At 29.2% G+C, this 19,178-nt stretch overlaps 1 protein-coding gene across 1 annotated transcript; it reads right to left on the reverse strand.

The window, feature by feature from the left end:
* Positions 1–15,467: 15,467 nt before the first annotated feature.
* LOC107922081 (cysteine proteinase RD21A) lies at positions 15,468–18,652 on the reverse strand. The gene is made up of 5 exons (XM_016851915.2): positions 17,846–18,652; positions 16,639–16,874; positions 16,409–16,549; positions 15,851–16,303; positions 15,468–15,771 (listed from the first exon to the last, which is right to left on the reverse strand). Exons 1-5 carry the CDS (start codon positions 18,483–18,485, stop codon positions 15,703–15,705), a joined length of 1,539 nt encoding a protein of 512 aa, XP_016707404.2. The 5' UTR covers positions 18,486–18,652; the 3' UTR covers positions 15,468–15,702.
* Positions 18,653–19,178: the final 526 nt, after the last annotated feature.

Raw genomic sequence — 19,178 nt, forward strand, 5'->3', positions numbered from 1 at the left:
TAATCATTACTATTTGTCAATAATGATCATTTTCATTGTGGAAGATACAATGTTGACCATAAGATAAAAATAGATTGAATTAGGTGAATGAATTTAACCTAAAGGGGTCAAAGATTTCCTATCAGGGTAACATACATATGACAAAGTCATTGGACAAAATCTTAACTTAAATAGCTTTCATAATGGTATATAATGGAGAGATTATTCATGGTACTTCTAGTAGATTGAACTTGTGACTAAATAACTACGTAATTAATAGACGAAGAATCGAAACTTAATTACAAATTATCTAAGCCCTAATTATATATGTCCAATCGATCCATCCTGTAACAATCCAAAATTTCGGTATGTCATCTGGCATTGTTTCAAAATCAGATACAGTGAAAATTCCAAGGATATTGGAAAATGATTTAGGTAAAGAAAGTTTATGAGAGGAAATTGATATTTGAGATGGTAGTCATGAAAAATATTGAGGATGTGGAAATGTCGCAAAAAAAGACCAAACTGTAAATTTTAAAAAGTTGGAGGACTAAAGTGAAATTTGACCAAAAAGAGATAGAGATTATTATTGACTATTGTAGCATGAGAATAAATTAGAATATGTATTGGTGTGAGGAAAATCATTTTTGAGACTAAATTGGAAAGACTGGAAAGTACAAATATTAAATTATAAATTTTTTTTATCGAGAGAAGGGTGAAAGTGTAATTTTCACCATCCAATGATCTTTATTAAGATTTTAATTCTGAATTATGAGATTTCAATATTTTACATGTCTATTTGTTGAGAAGAAATTGTACTAAGAGGCAAGAAGGGAGATAATGATAATTTTACCATGTAAGAGCATTTTGATCATTTCTCAAGAATTTTATATTGGAAGTATTATTTTGGCATGATGTTATTATATTGTGATCTAATGTTAGCCATTGGATGTGAATGGAAGGGAGACAACATGTTAAATATATTTTTACATAATGTCATTATATTTTATACAAATGATTGGGTTAGTGAGAACATTAAAAAATACTCACAATATTAAGTTTGATAATTTGAATTGGATCACACTCTTTTGTATTCTTTGCTGGAAAATATGGAAGCAAAGAAATTTGCTTGTGTTTAGGAGAGACAGAACATTGTGGTTCTTATAACACTCTTGCGCAAGGCGTTGCTAGTTTAGGCAAAGTCAGTGTTCAACAGTCGTGTTACGAGTAGCCAACAGGCTATTAAAACTGAAAAGCTTGTTGGATGGTCAGCTCATGCATTTGGTTGGGTTAAATTGAATACAAATGAAGCATAGCTTCAACAAGGGGGTATTGACTGAGAGACTCCTCAGGTCGATGGCTAAAGGGATACAATCCGAGCACTGGTTCTTGTTCAGTTTATCAGAGATGGGTTTTTAACTGGAAATCCATATGCCGAATGAGAAGAATGCTCCGGTTAGGAGTATTAACAAACTCTGCATTTAACCATCTGTAATATAAATGTTCTTAGACCTTATTTAATAACTGTTGCACTTACTTTAATTAATTAATTTAATCTTTTATGCCAAACATAATCCATAATTTTTTTTTATCTCTTCTTTACCTAAATGAAGAACAAGCAGTTAATTTAATTAATTGCACGGATTTTTTTTCTTTTTTTTAACTTAACATGAAAGATTCGAGATTATATAATTAAAAGAATTTTAAGTTCTGTAGACAATTACTAAATATGAGTTATTTGAGTTGATTTCGTTATTTATAATCTAGAAACATAAAATTTAATTTTAAAATTTAGAAGGAAATTTAATTAATTTCAATATTGTAGTAACAAATCGGTTGACATTATCAAGAGATAATTTTTTTGAATAAATTATTTAATTGATTTTGATGTTTTGATTTCTAAAAATTCAATACTTAAAAAGGAAATTTAAAATTTTCGGAAATAAATTTAAAAAGTATAATTTGACAATTTTTTAATGTATTATTTTAGTTTCTTCTGATTTTTCACTTACCTTAATTTTTTAACCCTGATTAATATGTTAAGAAAAGAATGTTTTTTGGGTGACCAAAGTGAAAGAGACTTAGAAGTTAGGTGACTAAAATGAAAGTGTGAGCATGATGTGGCATGCACTATCCACGAGTGTTAGAGATTTAATGCTTGATTGACTAAAATGAAAACACACTAAAAATTAGGTGACCAATTAGAGAATTTGCCCTATTTATTTTAGTAAAGTTACTTATCCTCTATCTCTATATATAGAAGTATTATAATCACTTTTATCTATTCTAGAGATAAGAAAATTTTAATGTTTTTATTAGATTTTATTTTATTATATTTTCATCCATTCATATGTAAAGATTTGTTTTTTTTTTATATCAACTTAATATATATTCATGATTTTAAATTCATACTAAAATATGTTTTACAATATATACATTAAATAAAATTTTAATTTAAAAGTAAATTATTTTTTAAAACCTTATTGATCACATATAAATATTTTTTTAAGTAAATGTATTCTTTTATTCTTTCAATTAATAGTATATATATTTCTTTTTTATTCTTTTTAATTTCACATTTTTTCTTTATTCTTTTTTGTATTTTCATCTATATGATTTTATATCAATATATACATGTGTGTGCAAAAAATTATTTTGATTAAAAAAGTTAATTTTCAAGCATTTTATGATTGCTTAACATAGAATTTTTTTCATTTATTTATTTAAATTAAATTTAGTAAATAATTTTAAAGTTTATTAAGATAGTATTTTTAGGATAATATATCTTAGTTTATTTTTTTTTCCATTTTTATTTATTAATAGTTTTAATAAAACATATGTTTCATTTTTATAATTTTATAATTTTATAAGTTTCAAAAGATAATGATTTTCATTTATTTATATTAAATTTATTATTTATTAAGTTTTTATTTTAAATAGATCTTAAACTTGAATTATTTTAAACATTAAAAAAACTAATTACCATTGAAGAGGTAAAAAATTAAAATTATAAATATGAGATTAGTGTTTTACTTTATGACAATGAAAATGATTTTGCTAATAGATAAATTTTTTATTAATATATACATATATCTAATGATTTTTTTAATAATTTGTCTTTTACACTTTGAATATTTTTACAACACACCTTTTAAAATATAATTTTCTAATTATTATTTAAAATTTAAATTAATTCTAATTACTTGAAATTTAAATTTACTTTTATTATTACATTAAATTTCTTTTAAATTATTTATAACTCATTCATAATCATACCTTTTTCTTATATTTTGATTAAACAATAATTTATTATAAAATTTTATAAAATTAAATAATAATTTTGTATTTATTTTCATTTTTATCATTATTTAGATTTATATTTATTTTAATATTAAGTCACATTTTAAATATTATTTTATAATAAAATTAAATTTATTAATATTAATAATGTATTTTTGTTATACTAAAAATTTTTAGTTAAAATTTTAGAATATAAGATAATATTTTAATTTTAGTTTTATTTTAAATAATTTTTTATTATAATTTTAATAAGATAAAAATTCTTCATAGAAATATATTAAATAAACAACTAACACATGCATCATGGATAACAAACTAGTTAGAATATAATTTAATTAAATTTTAATTTGGTAAAAATGAAGAATTATTTTAAAACTGTTATGATTATTAAGTGGATGTCCATCAAGATTAATATAAATTTTGATGTATTTTAAATTCTAATAGTCATTAAAATTAGATCTCTACTTCATTTATACTTCTTATACCTATAAATAGAGACTTTGGAGAAGCTTTGTAAATATTTTGATTGATTAATAAAATACACTCTCTCTTCTGCTCTCCCATTCTCTTTGTTCTTTATTTTCTATCTTTTTATTTTATAACAAATTATCAGCACGATCTTACTCAAAGTGATAAAACCTTTTATCGACGATCAAATTTATTCTCCATGATTTTGTAACATCCCGATTTTGGGCTTGGTCGAAACAGTGGTTTCGAGACCACAAATCCGATGAGGAAAAAATTATTTTTCTTATATTTTTATGGTCTACAATTTCACAAAATGATTTCGTGAAAATTTTGTTTGAAAATTTCGACGTTTGGGCACTCAATTTAGTCAAAAGGACTAAATTGTAAAAAGTGCAAAAGTTGAGTTCTACATGTTAGAGGTGCCCAATTGTTATGAAATTTTTAATTGGAGGTCCTTATATGGTAATTAGACCATTGGTTAAGTTGGTAGACAAAAATGGACATGGTTAGGCATGTTTCCAAAGTTTTTCATTAAGGGCATTTTGGTCATTTAGTTATTAAAATGAATTAAAAAAATTAAAAGCCAATTTTTGTCCATCTTCAATTCCATGGCCGAATTTCACAAGGGGAAACCATGGCCAGGGTTTTTCAAGCTTCCAAGCTCGATTGTAAGTCTGTTCTAGCCCCGTTTTTAATGTTCTTTACGTTTTTGGAGTCTCGGTAACTTGATTTAGCTTATTCTAGTAATAATTTAACCTAGGGTTCATATTTGGAAAAATACCCATAGGTGAAATGTGTTTATTTTGATGTTTTATGGTAGAATATGAAGTTTGAAATTATGTTAAACAACTTTTTCTAAGTGATTTTAAGTGAAAACGAGTAAAACGACATAATCGGTAAAAATACCTAATGTTCATAAGTAAGTGTTAGAGTGGGAATTTGATGTTGCCATAGAAGGGAAAAATGTTCAGCATGTCATAAAAAATAAGAATAAGGGATGAAATTTAATTTCTGAGCTTTGGGACAAGATTGTAAATATGCAAAAGTTTAGGGGTAAAAACATAATTTTGTCAAAGTTTGAGTTAAGGAATGTTTTGATGAATGTGAGTATTAAATAAGCAGAATTTTCTATTATAGATCAAGAAGAATAAAATTCGAAGTTAGACCGGGGAAAGAAAAAGGTTGAGGACTAAAGTGCTAGATTTGATCATATTTTGTACAGAGGTAAGTTTACGGTAAATAAATGAAATATTTTGATAATTATTATTAATGCTGTTATTTTTCATAAATTATGTATTTATTTCATGAAAATATCTAATGTTAACTTAAGTATAAGATGACAGAGAATCAGTGTTAAAAGGCCCCGTTGAAACTTGAGGAATGTATTGGATACAAATGTCATGACATTTGGGTAAAGAGATCCCATGTAAGACCATGTTTGGGACATGGCATTGGCATCATTGAGATTATGAGAGGTCCCATGTAAGACCATGTCTGGGACATGGCGTCGGCACCGAGATGAGAGGTCTCATGTAAGACCATGTTTGGGACATGACGTTGGCACCAAGATGAGAGGTCCCCCGTAAGACCATGTCTGGGACATGGCATGGGCACCTATATGAGAACTCTCATGTAAGACCATATCTGGGATATGGCATTGGCAGTACAAGAAACATCCGATGTAAGACTATGTCTGGGACATAGCTTTGGCATGTTATATTCAGACAGGAGACTGAGTATCCTTAGTATTCTAAGTGATTCAACGGGCTAATAAATAGACGATGTTACATGAAAGTTCAGGTAAAAGCCTAATAGACAAGTTTAGGTGGGTTAATAAGATTAAGAGTATCTCAGTTATCAGTTGAGAAAAGAAATTTCAGCAACGAAGGAGTAAGTTAAGCAAGCAAGTAAGTAAACGAGTAAGAGAGTAAGTAAAGAAGAAAGTAAAGATCTTAATGCTTAATAAAAATTTATGAATATAATTGTTTATGATAAATGTTGTTATTTATTTACTTGTAAACTTACTAAGCTTTATGCTTATTTCTTTTATTTCTTTTTCTTTCATATAGTATTATCAAGCATAGTCGGGATCTTGAAGACGTCGGAGAGCGTTCACACTATCAACCACCACAACTCGGTATTTTAAGACGACCAATGTTTTGAGCTATGGCATGTATAGGGACTTGGTCATTTCGATTGTATATTCTTAAGATATGACCAAAAAATGATATGTAAATATTTGATGATGAATATTTATTAAAATGACTAAGTATGAAGGTGTTTGTTGTTATAAATGTCTAGGTGATAAATTATGCATAGAAATCATGAAAAAGTAAAAATTGGTAGTGAATCAGTTTTGAGACACCAATAATAATGTGAATTTGAAAAATCACCAAGGATAGTAGAAAATGAATTAGAAGGTGGATAAGATATATAATTAAATTTTATTGAGTCTATTTTCATAGAAAAATAATGGTGTAGACAAAGGAATTATGTATTCTGAGATAGTTGCATTTTAGTTAAACAAGGTCAAAGTGGTTTTCGGAATCCCCTATTCTGACTTTGGAAAATAATTAAAAATTGTACAAAAATATTTATGAGTTTTAATTTATATTTCTAGATTCCTTATTGAGTCTATTTTCTGTAGAAACAAGTGAGAACACCATATGAAGTCTGTACAATGAGATAATTGAATTTTAGTGACGAGAGATCAGGACAGTCGATAAGTGAAACAGGGGAGATTTTAACTAATAAATTGTACTAATTTTCTGAACCAAAAATTATAAAAAAATTTATGGTAAAAAGATATATGAGTCTAGTTTCAGGGAAAATTTACGGATCTAAATTTCGAGTTTCGTAGCTCGAGTTATAATTGATTTAGTGACTGCTGCGCAGGTGGACAACCTTATTATGAACAGTGAAATAGCTTTTAAAAGTAAATTTTTATGCCCCGAACTTTTAACTTAAGTCAAGTAATGCCTCATGCTCGACTCTGGCAACGGTCTCGGGTAAGGGGTGTTACAGTTTTCCAAGATCTTAGAGGGCAAGATGCAAAGGTTTTGCAGGAAGTTTCTTTTATTTAATGTTTTATATTTGATTATTTTTAGATAATTCATGATCAATTATAATTATTTTGATTAACTTTTTTTATTATTATGTTATTAAGGATGGTGAATGATTTGATATCGTTATCTATATGAAATTGTGATTGGATTCAAAGTCTACTATTGGAGTTTAAATTTGATTACTTCTTGATAAAATCATTAAGAATTCGTTGAACAAGAAAGGTACATCAACGTAATTACATCTCTATATTTACACTTTTTCTCAATAATAGCATCTTTAGATATTAAATTAATTTGATATATGGTTTAAATATTTGAGATGATTTTATTTTAAGGTTTGGTTCCATGGGTTACTTATGGTTTCAAACATCTTATTTATTAATGAAAATGAATATTGTTTGACTTCTTTATGTTGTTATAGTAGGTTTTATAATTAAATAGTGTATTTGGCTAAAAACATATTAGTATGTAAATTTGTGTTGAAAAACCTATGAAATTTATAATTGTTCAGTTTTGATTTAGTTTGAATATAAATAATGTTCCATTAATGTCTCTTATTATTTTGGTTATACGGTTTGAAATTTTTCAATACTCATACATGCATAGTTCTAAACACAATTTTTTGAGGAATGTCTAAATTGATTTTTGGGTTGGTTCTAATATTGAGTTTCAAGTTTAATTGTTGTCATTTTTAATTCTTAAATTATTTTAGTTGAAAATATTTTCATAAACTTAAAAATAAGAATTACTATATTAATTTGACTGTTTGCATTTCTATGAATCTCGTTTGTATTAACCAATTTTTATTTGATAAGAAGCATTAAAACAACTCATGTGGTTTGATTTTTATAAATACCTTATATGTTCTTACTATACAACCTAGAGAAACTTGTTACTTTCGTAAAGTTGTTAAAGGTGGTTCATACTCTTTATATTTGTTAACTATTTAGAGAAATTATATGAACAATTATAAATGGAAAAGTTTTAGTGAGCATGAGATGTATGATTTTGAAGTAAATTTCATACATGTCTGCAATGGTTTATGAATTTTTTGTTGGCACTAGCATTATATCAAGTTTGATATTTTAAATTTCAGTTTTATCCGTACATTTGATTTGCAATAAACTCCATGTATGACTTGGTTATTTCTTTCTAGTTAATTGATGGTGAAAAACTCTAATGAAAAGGGCTTAGAGGTATTTTCGATTGATCTAATGCCTTCTTGAAGCTAAACAAAATAATGAATTATTTGTTCCACTGATTCTGCTTCATTTCTTGAAGTGAATGTAGCAATATATAACAATTATAAAATGGAATCTTTTGTCATTATTGACAAATATATGAAAAGAAGATGGATAATTCGAAATGTTGCTAATTGTTCATTCTTAGGACAAAATGACCAATGATTCATACTAATTAATCATTCCTTGAAGCGAATGATATCTATATAATCTTATTGGTAAGGAATATGATATATGCTTACATTATTGTTCAATTTTTTTGTACATTCCTTGAAGTGAATGTTTGCAATAAATATAACAAATTGTATAATCACTTTTGATTATTAATGTCAATTTGAACATTTGAAGATCTTGACATATTCCTTGAAGTGAATATTGCAAATAATTGTTTGCAAATTATATTTCTTTTATTGAGTTAATAACATTATGGACTTCACATTGATGTAGACATTTCCAGAAGTAAATGTCAGAATAGTACTTATATGTAGATACAAAGTAAAAAGAATGACAGTAAAATTATCAATTTGTCACAATTTATATTGACATTAATAGTACAATTGAAACATATGTTAAAGTAAACCAGAATTTTACTGATATAAATGCATTTACTACTTGGCGTGATCAGTTAGACCATCATGGATTATATATGATGCGGAAATTAATTAAGAATTCATATAGACATTCATTAAAGAACTCCCATTTGTTGCTTGTTCTCAATGAAAACTGATTGTTAGAAACTCACTAGCTAAAGTTGAGATTTAATGTCTTGTATTTCTGAAATGAATATAGGTCCATTCATCCACCATGTGGATTTTGAAATTATATGATTTAGGTAGATGCATCTACAAAATAATCACATGCGTTATCAACTCGCAACCTGTCGTTTGTGAGATTTCTTGTTTAAATGATTAATTTTAGATTATGCAATTAAAACAATTCATCTTGCTAATGTTGGTGAGTTTATATCCCAAGCTTTCAATAATTATTGTATGTCAATCGGTAAAAAAGTTGAACATTCCTGTAGCTTATGTTCACACAAAAAACGATTTAGCTGAATCGTTTATCAAATGTCTCCAACTAATAACTAAATCATTACTTACGAGAATAAAACTTCCTATTTCAGCATGAGATTATATTGATTTACATGTTGTACGCATCAAGCCAATAAATTATAAATACTTCCCTTTACAATTGATTTTTGGTCAAGAGCCAAATATTTCCTATATCACAATTTTTAGATGTGCGATATATGTTCCAACTGCTCCACCATGACGCACAAAGATGGGTCATCATAAGAGATTGGGAATGTATATTTTATATGAGTCTCCTTATATTATTAAATATTTTTGAGCTATTAATTTGAGATTTAGTTATGACATGAGTTGTCAGTTTTCCCAACATTAGGGGGAGAGAATAAAAAGCTGGATTAATAAAGTACTTGAAATGAATTATCAAAGTCTAAGATCCTCGTACAAAGCAATATGAACCAAAAGTTCAACAGATAATTAATTTTACAAATCAACTGTCAGATTCATTAAATCTCACATACCAACTGAAAATGCTCCAATATGAATTGATGTCCTAATAGGGCAAACTGTTAGTGCAAAAGAAAGTAATCCACACCTGAAGCGTGGAAGACCGGTCGGTTCCAAAGATAAAAATCCTCGTAAAAGAAAAGAAGCAAACATTCAAGATAGTCATGTAGTGGAGACAGGGGTTCTTGAAGAGACCCATGACATAACTAATTATAAAACTTAAGAAGAGATTTAGATACCTAAAAGTGAGAATGAAAATGATCAAAATAAAGAGATATCGATAAGTTATGTCAATACGAGAAAAAGAAGGAACCGAAAAAAATGTAGTTGTCGACAACAATTTTGCTTATAATGTTGTCATTGAAATAACAAAAGGAAATAATGATCCTAAGCCTAAATTATTGAGAAATATAAAAATCGAAAAGAATAGCCAAAATGGAACGACGTAATTCGAGCAAAATTGAATTCACTTTCAAAACGTGAGGTTTTTGGACATGTATCCCAAACACCTAAAGATGTAAAGTCGGTAGGATATAAATGGGTATTTGTGTGAAAACTAAATGAAATTGTGAATTCGTAAGATATAAAGCTTGACTTGTAGCATAAGGATTTTCATAAAGGCTCGACATTTATTACAAAGCGACATATTCTTCTGTGGTAGATGCAATCACGTTTAGATGCCTTATTAGCTTGGTAGTACGTGAAAAACCTTACATGCATCTAATGGATATTGTTACATACTATTTGGATGGTAGACTTGATAGTGAAATTTAAATGAAAATCTTATAAGGATATAGAGTTTCTTGGGAAAATTGCTCGATCAGACTAAAGAAAAGTTTATATGGATTAAAATAATATGGGTGTATGTGGTACAATCGTCTTAGTGAATATTTGTTGAAAGAATGTTATAAAAATGATCCAATTTGTCCATGTGTTTGTATAAAAAGGTTTGGATCGGATTTTGTGATAATTATTGTTTATGTTGATGATCTTAATATTATTGAAATTCCTAAAGGGCTTCAAAATGCAGTAAATTATTTAAATAAAGAATTTGAGATGAAAGATTTTGGAAAAATAATGTTTTGTCTTGGCCTGTAAATTGAACATTTAAAATATGGAATTTATGTCCATCAGTCAATTTATACGGAAAAGATCTTAAAGAAGTTTTACATGGATAAAGCATGTAACATCCCCACTTTTAAAAAAGAAGAAGAAGAATATTTATGGTAGAAGTTCTTGAATAAATGATCTATAAATAAATAGTAGTATAAAAAAATTGTGATTGTTTTTAGAGGAAACTGTCAGACATGAAAACACAGAGGATTATTAGTAGGAGTATGTGGTTAATTTAAAAATTCGGTATCGAGTTCAGGGATTAAATTGAATAAATTAGAAAAGTATAGAGACTAAAGTGCAGTTATCTTATTTTATTTTTTTGGAAAGGACTTAATGGCAATTTTTCCATTACTTAAAAAAATAAAAAATCTCATGATGGCTTTAAATGATATTTTCATTAAATAATTATTATTTAACATTTTATTTAAAATAATAGTAATTTATTAAATATTATAATATATATATAAAGAGAGAAAGATTAGTTTCTTTCTCATCTTTCTCACGAAAGGTTGGGAAAAACAAAACAAAACTTCTTCCATTATTTTCCTTCAAATTCAAGTATCAGGTATGGTTTTCTTCAAATTTTTGTTAGATTTTGAATTTTTAAAGCTTGCTTTACATATATATACCAATAGTTTTTTTTATCAAATATTTTGAAAGTTGTCATTAAAGGACATTGATGGAACCTTAAAAAAATTAAGTGAAATAGATATATTTTTGGATAGGAAATAATTAGAAGATGAGTTCTAGCTTGTTAGAAGTGTGAAAAAGAAACAAAAATGGATGAAAAGTTTATTTAGTATATTTGGCCATGTTAAAGGGGAAGTAGAGAACATTGGTCACTTTGTGTGATATTGGTGCTAAATGATAGCTAGTGAAGCGGTGAGTACTTTAGTGAAGACGGAATTGAAAACGGATAATCGAGTCGAAAGATATGCGAATTTCAGACTAGGAAACTTAAGTTCCTAACTTGATTAACCATGCATATTTAAGTTTGTTTTTATTAGTTTTAGTTTTAGAATGGATAAATGATGTTGTTTCGTATTGAATTGCTCCTATTGTAGCTAAAAACGAAGCGAACATCTTGAAGGAGAAAGACGAAGAAAAGGAGTAAAACGATTAATACTTCGGTTTGTGCTAATATCTTATTTTCATTACATAAAGCTTTACAATATATAGTTTACTATGACTAGTTATATTGATTTTATTTTATTTTATTTTTATGAGTTTTGGATGAGTTTGAATGATTTAGTTAATATTTATAAAATTATGTTTCAAGATGAATACTATGTTTTTCATATGATTAAATTAGCAAATTCATGGTTATGATTTGGATTTGAGTATTATGATTTTAGATGATTGAGTAAGAAAATGATTAATATGTTTTGAATTGGAAGTCTAGTTTTATATTAGGCGATATATGATTTGAACCTGCAACAGAATTGAAATGAGAATTATATGAAAAAGGAATTGAAATGGATCATGAAATTTGGTTTTTACCTCGTTTCACTAAGTTAGACTAAATCAGATATAATTGAAATAGAGAATTTAGATCTCTCCAATTCCTAGAGTGTCGAGGGAGAAAAGACCAAGTCGGTCAGTTGTTATTATTGTTAGCCCCAATTCCTAGAGGGTCGTGGGCAGTCCCAATTCCCAGAGGGTCGTGGACTACTCTGATAGCCATCGTTGTCGAACAACTCAGGGTGGCGGATACGTACATCTGGTTATGAGTCTAAACTTTAGTACGTGGTCTAAATTGAAAGAAAAACAAAAACAAAACTTGAATTTATTTGAATTTCCATATTGTGCAAATTAAATTAATTAATGCGATTTTGAATTTAATTAAAAAATTTATTTTCGTTATTTGATTTGTCAATATCAAAATATTAAAGTCTATTAATATTAGAATTTTTTTATTGTGATGTTATTAATGATATTTATAATCATGTTTTAGTTTATTTCTATCAATTAATTTGTATTCAATACTTATGTAATGATTTATATGATATTAGCACCATTGAGCATAAAAATTGCTCAGCGTATGGTTTGTCTATTTTTCTTTGCGTGGGTAGTTAGATTCGCTAAATTGTTGCAGTAGCATCCGAAGAATCGAAGTTCAGCTCAAACAATGTTGTGAGGAGTTTACTTTATAGTTGATGTAAATGGCATGTACTCAGGCTTGTATATATATAATATTATGTCGTAAACTGAATTTAAATATTTTCATTATGTTTTCTTTGCTAATATTTTATAACTAATGTTTTGGATGAAATAGTAAAGCGTAGAAATCTAGTTTATTGGTATGTTTTGAGAAATCGTAGTGCTGGGAATTGATTTGGGAGATAATTTGAATGTGGATATTTTGTGAAAATCTAAATTTTGTAGGAGGTTTTATGTAAAATAGGCAGAAATGCTGCCGAAATTTTTATAAAATAATTTTACCACTACGTTTCCTTCAAAAAAAAGATATCTAAATAACATTGATGTATCTTGCAAACAACACAAGACCTGATATAACTTTTGTTGTAAACTTGTTAGCAAGATTTAGTTATTCTCCAACACGTAGACATTGGAATGGAATTAAACATGTATTCAGATATCTCAGAATGACCATTAATATGAGATTATTTTATTCAAATGATTCAAAATCTTTATTAGTTGGCTATGCTAATGTTGGTTATTTATCAAATCCACATAAAGGTTGATCTCAAACGGGATATTTATTTGCATGTGGGGATACTGTTATATCATGGCGTTCAACAAAGCAAACATTAGCTGTCGCTTCTTCGAATCATGCAGAAATAAATTGCAATGCATGAGGCACGTCGAGAGTGTGTTTGGCTAAGGTTATTGACCCAACATATCCAGAAGATATGTAATTTGCCTTTACAGAAAAAGATGTCAACTATCTTATATGAAGATAATGCAACATGTATAGTTCAATTGAAGGGAAGTTACATCAAAGGTGACAGAACGAAACATATTTTACCAAAATAATTCTTCACCCATGATCTTGAGAAAAGAGGTGATATAAATGTCCAACAAATTCATTCTAATGATAATTTAGCAGATCTTTTTATTAAGGCATTGCCAACTTTAATATTTGAAATACTACTACAAAAGATTGGAATGCGTCGACTTAAAGATGTAATGTAATGTTGCCATAGGGGGAGTTTAAAAACAAGTTGTACTATTTTCCTTTAACCAAGGTTTTGTCCCATTGGATTTTCCTAGTAAAGATTTTTAATGAGGCAGTTTGTAATAGAAGATTGTGTACTATTTTTCCTTCATTAGGTTTTTATCCCATAGAGTTTTTCCTAATAAGATTTTAATGAGGCACATTATCTACCAATGAACATCCAGGAGAGAGTGTTATGAATATTTTATTAAGTGAATGTCCATCAAGATCAAGATAAATTTTGATGTACTTTAAATTCTGATAGTCATTAGAATTAGATCTCTACTTCATTTATACTTCTTATGCCTATAAATAGAGACTTTGAAAAAGTATTGTAATCATCCCATCTGATCAATAAAATACATTCTCTATTGCTTCCCATATTTCATTTGTTCTTTACTATCTTTATCTCTCTTTATTTTATAATAAAAACTAATTATTTTGTAATTAAAAGGTCGTAAACAAAAAAAAATGAAAAATGAAAAAAAATAAATAATAAAGGGTAATTTTATATTTTTATTTAAAATACATTGCCTATAACCTTTGGAATGCATTTTTCATCAAACCTGAGTATTTTTCAAATGTATAAAGATAAATTTAGTCCGTAATGTTTATATTTTTTTATTAAATTCATCATCAAAATTTCAAAAAGAGTAGAATTGTTGCTTTTTAACAGAAATATCGACTAAACGTTAAAATTTTAAACATGCCAGCTCATATGGCAATCTATGCGTACTTCACGTATTTTTTTAAATTTTTTATTCTTTTTAAATTATTTCTTAATGTGACATGTACGATAAATAGTGTCATGTCAACATGAAGTATACATGAACTTCCATGCATGTTATCACACTAACATCGTTAAAAAATTTTATGTTTTAGACAATATTTCCATTAAAAAAAATCAAAATGACACTTTGAAAGCTTAATGGTCAGTTTTAACTCAATAAAAAATAAGAGCTAAATTAGCAAAAAAATATCAACATTAAACGCTAAATCTATGATTATGCCTTTTTCAAACCATAGTGATAGTTTATATAATATGTTTAAGTAGTTCATAAATAATTAAAAATTAGTAAAACGAAAAAGAATAGATTTTTAAATAAAAATAAATATATTCATTAGTTGTAGAAATGCAGAGTTGTAAAGAGATTATTAGAAACCAAGGTTTCACTAAGTAAAAAAGGGGAGGGGATATATTAATGTAATGAAATGCAATGAATTTATGCCATTTGGCTCAAAGCATGAATTCTTTCCTGGAAGACATTAGTGTCAAAGATATTTATAGGGGTATAGGTTCCAGTAGGAGCTGCAGAAATTCAGATACATGGAAATGTATGTACCTGATGAGTAATATCCAACGGTTGGGGAAGAAAGAGCTTATTCCAGGCAGGGAGGAAAATGGGGGCATCTTTCTTCTTTATGTTAAAAGGGCAATAACCACAATTATTCGAGGCAGGGAGGGAAATGGGGACCCTTTTGGTTCAAATCAGTGTTTATTCAACTATGAAGCTCCTGCTGATGTTGTGTTATAGGATTTCTTGCTTGCAAACAGAATCAAATACATAATTGATTATGAAGCAACTTTTAAAGCAGGAATAGAACTTTTTCAAAGTCATTGCTAAATGATGACATGATATACAGAAATTGGAAATATTCTATCCATTTCCCAAATACACCATGGGTAATAAATAGGATACTATATACATAATTGTCACCATCCATCTACCGATATTAAACCCAAGGAGATTGTTAAGCACTGTCAAGCTTTCATCTTCTCCCTTGTAACCCATCATCTACTGCATTACAATCCCAGGCTTTCAATGTGCCCAGAACGGTTTAGCCGGAGTGCGCTTCAGTGCCTTCACTGCCAAAGGATTGCCCTTGCTCTGCCAAACAAACAACTGTTAAAAACTTCAATTGAAACAAATAGAATGAAAGGATTGATGACTTTGGACTCAAGCGTACCATCAAGCAGGTGCCTTCATGTATGTTGCACACAGGGTAGTCATGAGGGCAGCAGCTGTAGCGATCTTCGCAGCAAGTGGCAGCCTCGAGTGGGCAGCATCCCCAAGCAAAGCAGTAGTTATAGTACTCGTATATGCAGCAGCAGGTATTGCTCTCGGGACAGGAATAATAACTATCGCACACGGTCGGAGGTTTTATAGGAGATGGTGGAGACGGTCCGGGATTGGGGGGATTTTCACCTGTTTTGATCGGATAAGAGGCTTCCATCGCGATCCCACATTTGCCAGTTACGGTATTGGCCACATTCCTTGCCATCCTGAGATAGCCTGCTTCTCCCCAGCTGCTTCCCCATGAGTTCTTTACAATCCAATAGTCTTTACCTTTCTCTGTGCCATATCCAACAGCAGTGACACCGTGGTCTAGTTGTGTTCCACATTTTCCATCAAATATACCCTGGAAAAAACCGTAAAAATGTCATTTATCGGACAGTGCTCGGACTTTGATAAGCCAGTTGTGGTCTTGCAGCAACTAGTAATTTTGATGGATGCAGAATCTTACTGATTGATATAACTGGAAACTCCTTCCTCCTGCCTCAATGGCAACGCTCACCGGTTGATTCGCGACTGCCTTTTTCAATGCTTTCTCGTCATTTACCGGAACATCCTCATAATCATTGATCGAAACAACTTTAGCATTTTTCTGCAAGGTGATTAAAAACACCAAGATTCAGCAAGGAAATTGAAATTCTATCTTTGTTCCTTTCCCAACTCTAAAAATAAGAAACCTACCCGGTATGGGTCACATGTACCGTCATGAGCAGTGTAAGGGTAATCTTCTTCGGTGTCAATGCCACCATTTTTGATGATGAATTCAAAGGCATAATCCATGAGACCCCCATTGCAACCTTCATTGTAAGATGTATCACAATCCACCAACTCCTGCTCAGATAGTGAAAGGAGTTCGCCTGTAACAATCTGGTTTATCCCTTCCACAGCAGCAATAGTCGAGAAAGCCCAGCAACTCCCTGTATTTAACATTAAATTCTCAGTAAAATCATCTTATTACAAACATGTAATAACTATTTAATATATTATATAAAAACATTGGAATCTATCAATTCATTAAGCTGTCTATATCTTATGTGGTTCAACTTTTACAGTGGAGTAAGCCCCTGAACTTTCGTGCAAGGAACCTTACTCCTTACCCCACCGAAAGCAGCCACCTCAAGCACTGACACTTCCACTAACTGCAGGGCTGCGAAAGCATCCTTATATCCGACACAATACTACTATAGGTCATAGTTCATGGGTCGGGTCTAACTTTCCGCGAACCGTTGCATCTGTTCAAAATGCTCCCACCCTATAAATCCATCAAAATTTCGGACAAAATCGGATGATAAAACTGTTCTTCTTAAGTCGAAAATTATATTTATATATTTTAACCCCATTCACTTAAAAAATAAGTAAATAAATCTATATATATTAAATCAAAAAAATAAATTAATCTTTTTTGTTAAATATTTTATCCGGTTAAAAACTAATACGACTGAATCAATAATAAGACAGTGAGTCACGAATGAGACCGAGACCAATTTTTATGGTAAGATATTAAAATTTCTTTCAACAAAAATACCAATTTACTCTAATCTACTTACTTACTTTTACCTTATATAAGACACCTACATATATCCAATACTCCACCTCAAAATCTGAATAACCAAACAGAACCCACACAAGCAAAGGTTTCTAAGATAAGGACAGAGACAGGAACCTTCCCTGAAACATCGGAACTAAGTTATTTGTTTAATTTTTTTTGTTCTTTCTCTCCAGGTTTTACAGTTGGCTCAAGATAATTAGTGTCTATCTGGCGGCAGAAGACATGGATAGATTCATTTGACAGAAACAAAACAAAATCATCTGAAAATATAAGTTAAAATGCTAGTTTTCAGACAGACAAGAGAAGCATCCATAAAAGAAAATTGAGAGAGAAACTTACCGCAACTTCCTTGATCTTTGACTTCAGCGACAGCCCCTTTTTCCCTCCAATCAACGGAATCGGGCAACTTTTCGCCGAGAAGCGCGGAGTATCGGTCACTGGCCTTGGAAACTTTCCGGTTGGGTTTCTTGATTCCCAGGTAGATGGCTCGGTACTCCTCGTTGGTAAGATCAGCAAAGCGGTTCAAACCAACATTAAAACTCTGACTCTCATCGGCGTTATGTTCATCGATGAACCTAAGGTTATCCTTAAAAATCTGGAACCTCCTCTCTTTCTCACCCAAACCGTTGTATGTTTTTCCATGCTTTACAAGCCACTCCTCGTACATGGCCATAACTTCGTCGTCTGTTCTCCAACTAGACGTTGACTTGTCGGGATGTGTTTCATCGTAGGATATAATGGACATGTCGGAAGCTGATGATAAAGTGAACATCATCAGCAAAAGCATCGCCATAACCGATCCCTGAGAACCCATCTTGTCTGAGAAAAAGAAAAAGGAGAAAAGGAATAGGATTTTGAATGTGTGGGGGAGAAGAAAGGCGAGAGACAGTAGGCTTATAAAGGAAAAAAGAAGATGAATAGTAGTAACCCAATGTGAAACTTGGAAAAATAAATTAATAAAAGTACAGCGGAGAAGCATGTGGATGCGATGTGATAGGTAGAGCAAAGAGAAAGAGCAGCCCAGCCCACGGAGATAGGAGCTTTTGTAATAACAATGTTTTCTACCTTTTTAGGGGTGAGTGAATTGGCATGTTAAACTTGAAATTGATTGCCAAACTTTGGGTGATTTTGGATTTGCCATCTAGGTTATAAACTCCAAACCTTTACCTCAATCAATGCCATTAATAAGAGTTGTTGTTATAGCTCAATCACACTTATTCTAAAAAAAAATTATATTTAAAATAAGTTATATTATTTAATTTAAAAAAATAATATATATAATTAAATTGATTTAATTTTAAATTGATCACTTATGTTTATTTTTGTATATAATTTTAATTTCACTATGCAACTATGATAGTGTGAAAGTTTTTTTAGTGTATAATATTTTACTAAATTTTATTATACTCATAAAAACTAAGGTTAAACATTATGTTCATAAAAAATTTAATAATTGAGTTATAAATAAAATTTTCACAATATTTTTATTTTTAATTGGTTTATTTAAATATTTAATATAAAAATAACATTAATTATTATTTTTAAAAAATAACCCTTAAGTAATTTTCCTAATAATATTATCAATAGAAGTGTTTTCTTTTAGATAATATCTGGAAAATAGAGGGAAAAAAGGTTTGGTACCCTTGAGAAAAACTTTGAAGACCACAAAAGA

Source organism: Gossypium hirsutum, chromosome D01 (genome assembly GCF_007990345.1).
Source record: "Gossypium hirsutum isolate 1008001.06 chromosome D01, Gossypium_hirsutum_v2.1, whole genome shotgun sequence".
Taxonomy (NCBI): Eukaryota; Viridiplantae; Streptophyta; class Magnoliopsida; order Malvales; family Malvaceae; genus Gossypium; species Gossypium hirsutum.